Genomic DNA, 9,726 nt, shown 5'->3' on the forward strand with positions numbered 1-9,726 from the left:
GATTCTAGATAACTACATTTGACAGGGTGAGTAAAAAGACATTTAGAAATTTTGTCAACTGATAATTTCATGACACAAACTTTCAGTCATTATATGAAAATGACATTGTATCAATTTGCATCTTGTCTTTTTTAGTGTTCTTGTTTTTTGTATCCTCTTTGTGAAGCACTCAACGGCTGTTCTGAAAGGTGCTGTATAACTAAAGTTATTATTTGTATTTATTAGTAAGACTGTCTAAGGCTAAAGAGTTCATTCTTTTAATGAACTAATCAAAGTTTGGTCAGAAGAAACTTTATCACACTAAGAAAACATGATTCACAATATATTGCACTTTTTTTGCAAACTTTGTTCCCATCACCTGTTTTGAGTGATTTGGAAACTTCAACTTTCAATTCAAGTAGAAATATGAAAAAGGAGACGGCTCTTGCTTGTGGGTTTGGTTAGATGGCATTTTTTCATGTGTGATCATGTTCATATTTATAGAGTTTCTTTTCTGTTTCCGTCACATTGTCGCTATCATTATACAAACGATTAAGTAGCTTGCGTAAAACAGTCCTGTTTGCTGGGTGGGCGAGCTGAGGTTGGATGAAACAGCAGTCATGTAACTGTTCGCTCCAAGGAAGAGGGAGGGTCAGAGATTGTGGAATCCGTGCTGGGGGGAGGAAGAAGTTGAGGGTCGCGCCTCTCTTCTGTAAACCCTTCGGACTGCTCGCCGTTACCAAGAACACACACTTCTCTGCGCGCGCTCTGTCTCCCTGCGCCCTTGCGTAAACTTAGGGTGGAAAATGAACTCTTTGGTGAAATGTGCGCTCGTCTTCTTTGTGCTCGTCTCCATCGTCCTTAACATCGTTCTGATTGGCATTCCCTTCAGCAGGGCACCCAAATGTGCCGCTCAGCGCGTCCACCCGCTGCTGGGCAAGCACGACGACCACAGCCTTGTGTTCGCGGACCTCACCAAGGAGGAGTACACGCAGGTCCAGCAGTACATGCTGCGTCAGAAAGACTTGGACATATCTACCAACCAACTCACCAAACCATCTGGAAATTATTTGTTCTTAATAGACCTCTCTTTGCCAAAGAAAGCTGACGCGCTGGATTACTTAAACGGCAAACGTCCCAAGCCAGTGAAGGAGGCGACGGTGGTCGTGTTCCACGGGGCCCAGGGCTACATCAAGGAGTACCTTGTGTGGCCTCTTCCTAACCCGACCGACCACAGAGATGTCACCACAGACAGGTTTAAAGAGGGGCTGCCCATCAATGCGCGCACGGTCACTCTCGGTGAATACGCTTTGCTTTTCGGGTTTTTGGAGGTGGAAGTTTTTTCCCACCTGAAGAAGCTCCTGAAAGAGAGTTTCAACAGTGACGGCAAGACGCTGAACGCGTTTGAGCAGATGCCCCGTGGAGTCCGGTCCGGGGACAGACAGACCTGGATCGCCTTCCACAGGGATGTGAGCAGCATGTACATCCAGCCGGTGGGCTTCGAGGTGCTGGTCGACCACAAGAGCGTCAACGCATCTGACTGGGAGGTAAAGCGGCTGCTTTATAACGGTGCGTACTTTGACACTGTGGCAGATCTTCAAAAGAAATATGACAGTGGATCCGTCAAGAAGATAGTATACAAGAAGATCCCTGATTATGGCTCTCTGAAACCCAGGACCAAGCCTCTGCAAGTGGCCCCGCAGCAGTTCTACATGGAGGGGAAGCGCTTCAGTGTGAACCACAACCAGGTCCTGTACCTGGACTGGAGCTTCGCCTTCGGGTTGAGTTCTCTCACGGGCATGAGGGTGTTTGATGTCCGATTCAAGGGTGAGAGGATTGCCTACGAGTTGAGCGTACAAGAGGCCATGTCGGTGTACGGCTCCGTGACACCAGGGATGATGCTCACCAAGTTTTTTGATTCAAGCATCGGTATAGGGCGCTTCGCACACGAACTGGTCCGTGGCGTGGATTGTCCCTACGCCGCCACCTACGTTGACACATATCGCTACATCGATGTCCCAGTCCCCGTCAGATTCAGGAATTCGATCTGCATCTTTGAGCACAACATGGGTCAGCCCCTGCGGAGGCACTTCGCGGACTTTTTCCACAACAGTTATGGAGGGATGGTGAACAGCGCCTTGGTGTTCAGAACCATCACAGCTATAGGAAACTACGACTACATGTGGGATTTCATCTTCTACCAGACCGGAGCAGTGGAGGCCAAGGTGCACGCCACTGGCTACATCTCCTCCTCTTACCTGGTGAACGGCAGTATGACACACGGGCACCAGGTGGCGGAAAATGTCCTGGGCAACATCCACACCCACTTCATCAACTTCAAAGTGGACTTGGATATTTTGGGTGAGGGCAGTATCCAGGGCCGGCCCTAGCCTTTATGGGGCCCTTAGTATAATTGGATTTGAGGGACCCCTACACCTAGGTGCTGCCAATCTATTATCAGTGATAATTTTCACATAATATTGCGTTTTGCATGATAACAATTGACATAATATATGAAATGAATTAACTCCAGCCTTCTTCTTGGACATTTAAAACGCTATAGTTTGGTCATGCTTAGAGCTATCTTATGCAGCACCACATTAAAACCTGCTTATCGGTACAAGGGGGTATAAAAAGTATAAAGCTGGTCAGAGAGAAAAGGCAGATATTATTTGACCATGACGTTTGGTTTAGAAAAAGGAAAAGATTGACATGTCCATCGTGGCCAAGCGATGCCTTTACCAGGGTTCGGCTGTAACCAGAATGATAGAATCACTGAGTTTAAGGCGGCTTACCAAGGGGCCTTTTTATGTAATGGTGATATAGTGGGGTCCTTGTATGTATCAGCTTCTCTTTTTGACAGCCACTTACCTAAAAGCTGTCTTGCTCCTATAGAGTAAAAACTAGATACCCCGTTGTCTGTTATCAGAAGCTGATGTTATAACCTATGCGCTATATAGATTTGATGAAGGGCAAGCAATGCGTTTGATTTCCAACCTGGGATTAACCATTATAAATCCCAGAGATTGGCTCCGTGTTCATTGTCTTTTGAGGTGAAACTGATGCAGGAACAGATTTGATCAATGTATCAAATGCAGACTGCAAAGCCTAAAACAATGTGACTTTGAAATGCTCCATAGAGCTGGGGACGAGGAGAACGTCCGAGATAGCAATAATTATTTTTGGGTGGCTCAATATACATAGTCATTCAGTACTTGTAGACAGAAAAATATTGATAAGTACAGCTTTGGATTCATTTAAAAAGGGAACCGAATTTAAAAGTAATTAACCCGTCACAAACCAAACAACTGAATGCAATATTATTACAAACATGTTTTCATTGTTCCTCTGCAGGAGTACAGAATGTATTCCAGACCAAAGACATGAAGTTTGTTAACGTGTCTCTGCCATGGATGCCTGATCACTATGCTATGATCCCTCAGCTGGTGGAGAATCAACTCAAAACAGAGCAGGTTTGCTTTTATCTTTATTCACTTCCTTTGTTTTTACCTTGAGTTTTAAAGAGCAAGAGTCAGGAATAACACTCTGTAGCAAAGGTCTAATAAGAAATTCATTCCTGGACTAGGGGGCGGGGGCGGGGGGTTCTTGGGTTGGGTGAGTCAGGCCCACTGGAATTTGTCCCAGTGGGCCTCTCTGACCTCATAACCAATACACCACTGGTGTTGAGACAGCATGAGGCCCCAAGATGTCTCAGTGTTGTTTTGTGATAAAGGATGCACATGTGTGGGAAACCTTATTATATTGTGATTGATTTCTTCCCTTATTCTTCAGTGCCATTTCCTACTAAACTGTGTTATTTGACCTTTAAAAACAAACATAACAATCCCTGACTGTATGCTTTATTATCCAGGGATTGAAAAAGTCAGCTGAAGCTATATAAGTATATCATGCATCAGTTGTACACATTATAATTTAATTTTCTCAAAACGCAACACAAATTTTACATCATGACCTTTATGAAGGAGAATTGCTGTATTAGACTGCATTAATTTCAGCGAGGTGTTCATAGCTATTCATATTAAACTACAGACTCAGTGTACGTATGGTTACATAGACGTGCCTTCTGTCAATATTTCAATGTTTGCCACATTAAAATGGCTAAAGCTGCTTTCAGACATGCACTGAAATCAAGATATTCTCCTGAAATGCTCAGAGTAAGAGGCTCCAAAGTTTCTCGAGAGTTTCTCCTGCCAGCCTCCTAGTAAAAGCTCTAGAAAAAGTCTTAATGAGCCCATGTAAGAATAAAACAGGAAGTCCTCTGCAGGATTCACTGCAGGTTTGTTGATGATGTTTCTAACACAAGACAAAGGAGAAGTGGGGGCCACATACACTAACACTATTTTTGTTGCAGCAAACAAAGCAACTCTTAAATTGTGACCATGGGAATAATGTCCACTGTGACCCTTTCACAGGAGGCAGCCCTGCGTTACAACACCAAGACTCCTCGCTACCTCCATATCGCCAGTGACAAGTTGAACCGCTGGGGTCACAAGCGTTCCTACAGGCTGCAGGTGTACAGCTTTGCAGGTGACCACCTTCCAGAGAGCCAGGCTGAGGAGAAGGCCATGTCCTGGGCCAGGTGAGACTAGACAGCTGCAGAGTAACCCTCTCATCCCTAAATGTTCATGACTGAAAACATGTCATTGTCCCATGATTAAAAGTTAAGTCAGACACAAGATACCCATGGGGCTATGACATATGAACCCCAGCAGACTCAATTTGGTTTGCATTGGTTTAAATTGGTTATATTAACCATGCTATTGAAAGATCACAGTCAGTACTTGGTCTGGGAAGTGACAATTATAGGATGAGCTCCCCTGTGGAGAGGGAAAGCTTGGAGACACAGGGTGTGCCTGTGTTTCAATGTGGAAATTATTTCAAAGCACGAAGCACTGATATTCCTGAGGATTGGATATAAGAACTGCATGTTAGAAACTTCTTCTGTTTATTCTGCTTCTAGCTTTGCTCCAGGCGTGTCCGTTAAAACACAGACTCCCGGATTACTCTTCTCTTATGCTACAGATATAAACTAACAACAATCTCTTAACAGAAACTAAAGCAGCAATACCAGTAAAATCCACCCAAATTTCTAAAAAAACTTTTTTGAATTCAGATGGGGCCTTATGTTTGTGATTAAACAGATTGACATTTTAGAGACAACATTATTAATCAGGGTCAACAGGTGAATATTCTACTCTGGGCTGTCATTGAATACGTATGCAATAGTTTTGTCACAAAAGCAGTAAAAAAGCAGTAAACACACCAAACGTCACCAGTAAACATGTTCATGTTTTATGCTTTAGCTCCATCCCATGCATTCTCAGTAAGGTCAGATAATGCTGACGCCATTAGTGCAATGTAAGGTAATTCAGGTTGCTGTGGTCCTGTAGTGACCACTCTATCTGCACCTCCTCTGTCTGTCTCCAGGTATAAGGTTGCCATTACAAAGCATAAGGACTCTGAGCAGACCAGCAGCAGTCTGTACAATCAAAACAACGTCTGGTCTCCAGCTGTTGACTTCAGCAAGTACATTGCAGACAACGAAAGCATTGAAAATGAGGTGTATTTCTATGGCATCTATAAGTAAAACTAATAACATAATGCAAAAAATTGTAAACCTTAAATCAGACAACATAGCTAAAGGAATTTGTGTGATGTGTATGTGTCCGCAGGACCTGGTTGCCTGGGTGACCGCCGGTTTCCTCCATATACCACATTCAGAGGACATCCCCAATACGGTAACTGTGGGTAATGGGGGTGGGGTCCTGCTGCGGCCCCACAACTACTTTGATGAGGATCCATCCATAAACTCTCCTGATGGAGTGTACTTTGTCCCCGGCAGCGAGACTAGCTGTGGGACCAACAGGATGGCCTGCCTTGCTAAAGAGCCTTGCAGCCCCGTGCTAGAGCCCTTCACTTACCATGGATTTGAAGGAGTCATGAAATTTGAGGACTGGAAATAGCTTCCCAGACTTCGGGATTTCAGAGATTGGCTGATTTAGTAATCTATGCATAAAGACGTATGTGCCAGTTTGAACATGTTTATAGAGGCAAATTGGAAGGGTTCATTATCAGTGCTGCACTGTAGACAAGTAATTGAGTAAAGGAATGTTTTTGTTATTTTTGAGAATATGTTAATGAGCTTTTTCTGGGTGTGAGAATATTGATACCACACTCATACCTGCCTGTCAGACCTACAATCGGGATGTGGTTGACCTAGCTTAGCATGAAGACGGGAAGTAGGAGGAAACAGCAGGCCTGGCTCTGTCCAAACTTAATAAATATGCCCATAAAAGGATGGGGATAAACATAAAACTTTAGAAAATTGAATAAACCAGAAATATTTTTTTGTACTTTAATAACCAACCAACAATGCACTGCACTACCAGTGTTTTGTTTTCCCATTATTAATGTTCACTTCTACTGAACAACACTTTAATTTCAAACATTACATTTTATTTAATTTAGCTGACGCTTTTATACAAAGCGACTTACAATAAGTGCATTCAACCATTAGGGTACAATAATCAAGAAAGTACAACATTCTTCAAGAAAGCCAAACTACAAAGTGCAAAATGTTAGTGCCATATAAGTGCTACTGTTTTTGTTATTTTTAAATGTTTTATTCAAGGTATAGTTAGAAGAGATTTGTTTTTAGTCTGCGGCGGAAGACGTGTAGACTTTCTGCTGTCCTGGTGTCATTGGGGAGCGCGTTTCACCATTTAGGAGCGAGGAAAGCAAACAGTCATGATTTTTTGAGTGTCGAGCTGTCCCTCACAGTTAGGGAGCAACAAACCGAGCTACAAGCAGATGCAGAACGAAGTGTACGGGCTGGGGTGTAAGTTTTGACGATATCCTGGATGTAAACCGGACCCGATCCGTTCTCAGCACGGTACGCAAGTATAAGTGTTTTGAAACAGATGCGGGCATCCACTGATAGCCATTGAAGGGAGCGGAGGAGCAAAGTAGTGTGAGTGAATTTAGGTTGGTTAAAGACCAGTCGAGCTGTTGCATCCTGGATAAGGCGAAAAGGTTGGATGTTACTAGCAGGTAGACCTGCCAGGAGGGAGTTGCAATAATAATACATAAGAAGTATCATGTTTCCAAACTTTCCTTTGCATTTTAATGCTTTAAGTGTGACATTCATTATGGCTGGCTTGCTTAAGTAATGGTTAAAGTATAGCATTTTTCAGACCTGGACTGTGCTCTGGACAATATCCAGACGTGATCCAAAGAGACTGTATGTGAGAATGCAATGAGAAGGCTCCAGATATTCTCCAGTTCTCTAGCAATTGGTGATAAGCTGGTGTCATAAAAATCTCCTGTTGTATTTTTCATATGTGAAGGGAAAACCACACAGTCTGCACATTGTTTATAGTCCGTGTATAAAAATGCTGTATGTTTGTTTATATCTGACCATTGCTCAGTGAGCTTTAGATGTGCTGTCGGTGTATTTGAAGTTTGAACAGAAGCAGACTCCCCTGCCTCCTTTCTTTATTCTGAGCTAGGCTAACCAGGTTCTGACTCCAGCACTGTACTCAAATACCTGAGGTCTATATAGATCTTTTCCTCTTACTGTTGCAACTTAAATAAGTGCCTTTCAATAACATGGGTAGGTGATTGATAAATTCATGGCCCAAAGTCCGAGAAGAGTTAGGGTTATGACACTGCTGGCAAACCAAAAGTAGGATTTAAAGTTTACAACTGAAAGAAAGAAAAATCTTGTTTAAGCATTGTCTGAGAAAGTTGACAGCTTGTGAAGTTGTGGGCTACTGAATTCAAACAGAGAGGCTGGAAGACAACCCTGATCCTGGAGGGCTGGTAACGGCAGTATGCCTGATAGCCTGCACATCAATCAGGGTACACTCCCTGTAGGTTTTCATGTAAGAAGTAAGGTGGAGGCAGCTGAGAAAAAAATATATGTATACAAAAAAACCTCTCCTCACCCTGCCAGACGTGCTGGTGAACCTACAGTGGCCTTCAGGTTACATGAAACCTTGAAAGGCCCTGTACAGCCAGTGTTTGAATTGTCCGCTCCGGGTTACTGTAGCAACATGGAGAACTCTGTGGAAGAGGACTTGCTTTCGATGTAGTTGTAAAGGGCTCATTTTAAAGTAAACACAATGATTCTTAGTTTGAGGTTATATCCACTACAGAAAACATAATTATGCATAACATATTACATTTTCTGCAACTGCATCCTCCATAAACCTACACACTGGACCATTCATTGATTGTTATTTTTCAAATAGATGTAGTCCTACAGCCCATAGCTTCTGCTGTTAGTGTTACACACTTGAATTGACAGACATTTGTAGTGGTAAACTACAGTGTATACATTCTAAACTGACACTGTGCACTTAAATGGCTCCAGGCTGGGACTACTGAACAACTGACTGATGTTTTATTCACTTGGTCTGTTTTTCTACTGTTTTCTGGGTTATTGTAGTGTTGTTGTATATTCTCTAAATAAAGGACTATTTGTACTTTTTTTATTTTATTTTCTCTTTTAATGTTCAGTGGTTGAATCCAGTGTTCCATTGAAAGAAAGTAAGGCCACAAAATGACTTTCAATTTGTGAAAATACGAACACATACGCACACAGAGACACACATACACACTTCCTCATGGTTTTGAAACCAGTTGAAAATTGAAACCAGACCAGTGAAATTCCTCTCCTCTCTCTCTCTCTCTCTCTCTCTCTCTCTCTCTCTCTCTCTCTCTCTCTCTATCTCTCTCTCTCTCTCTCTCTCTCTCTCTCTCTCTCTCTCCCTCTCTCTCTCTCACACAGACACACACCCTCTCACACACACACACACACACACACACACACACACACACACACACACACACACACACACACACACAGAGTAAGAAATACCTTGACCTCTTTTCTCAGTCCATGGACTTCATGGGAACAGAATCAGCGGATGTGATATGAGTGCATGTGAGGTTCAGTGATTCTTTGTTTGTCTGTGTGTGTGTGTGTGAGTGTGGGTGTTTCTGTTAAAGCTTTCAGTTTCCTCTGTGGCTAATCTAATAGCAATGACAGGATATGAACCACAACTGTGCCTCAAAGATAAAGTGAGGCCAAAATGACATGGTCTTATACTGAGAAACAAAACTTAGATTCAGTGCAACTTAAAGATACACTATTAGAGACGGAATTACTACGTCTGCTGGAAAAATTTGGGAGTTGGTCTGTAGGTGTAACTCTGCTGCCAGGAGGGCTAAGCTGGAAGAGGGGAGAGCTAAAGTAGCTGGGGTTTCATTTTTTTAGAACATGACATTGTAAAGAAGAACTGGGAGGGCGTGGTGGAGAAGGTGGAGGGGAGGTTGGCCAAGTGGAAGTGGCTGTTACCTAAAATGTCGTACAGAGGAAGAGTGAGGGGGGGGGCAGGGGTGGTGCACCTGGGGAGCAGAGCCATTTGAAACGCATGGAGTAAAAGACTGAGCATAGAGAAACTAGAAATGCTACAGGATTATTGTGCAGGAGCAGAGGCCCCTTGATTAAGGTGATCTATTCCCCCCGGAATCGACTAGACAGGACTCTACCAGGACCTTTGCTGGTGTGTAAAGCTGCTGAAGTTACAGCTCTGCACATGATAAATGAAAAAAACTCTGTACAAACATTATGTTTAAGCTATACACAAGAAGTGGTTGAGTGGGAGAAAGGACATGTTGTGGAGAGAGCTGAGTGTGCAGGATAACTGTAAATCAGTATGG

The 9,726-nt window shown here is 43.1% G+C and overlaps 1 protein-coding gene across 1 annotated transcript; it reads left to right on the forward strand.

Moving 5' to 3' along the window:
* The first annotated feature begins 688 nt into the window (after window positions 1-688).
* On the forward strand, window positions 689-8,491 carry LOC133022673 (primary amine oxidase, liver isozyme-like). Its single transcript, XM_061089532.1, has 5 exons — window positions 689-2,340; window positions 3,334-3,452; window positions 4,413-4,579; window positions 5,428-5,560; window positions 5,673-8,491. The coding sequence occupies exons 1-5, from the start codon at window positions 786-788 to the stop codon at window positions 5,961-5,963; spliced, it is 2,265 nt and encodes a 754-aa protein (XP_060945515.1). The 5' UTR covers window positions 689-785; the 3' UTR covers window positions 5,964-8,491.
* Window positions 8,492-9,726: the final 1,235 nt, after the last annotated feature.

Source organism: Limanda limanda, chromosome 17 (genome assembly GCF_963576545.1).
Source record: "Limanda limanda chromosome 17, fLimLim1.1, whole genome shotgun sequence".
Lineage (NCBI taxonomy): Eukaryota > Metazoa > Chordata > Actinopteri > Pleuronectiformes > Pleuronectidae > Limanda > Limanda limanda.

Coding starts and splice junctions, on each gene's coding strand:
- LOC133022673 (XM_061089532.1), top strand. CDS start 786: ATGAACTCTTTGGTGAAATGTGCGCTCGTCTTCTTTGTGCTCGTCTCC. Junction 2,341..3,333: donor AGTGGACTTGGATATTTTGG/GTGAGGGCAGTA, acceptor GTTCCTCTGCAG/GAGTACAGAATGTATTCCAG. Junction 5,561..5,672: donor ACGAAAGCATTGAAAATGAG/GTGTATTTCTAT, acceptor ATGTGTCCGCAG/GACCTGGTTGCCTGGGTGAC.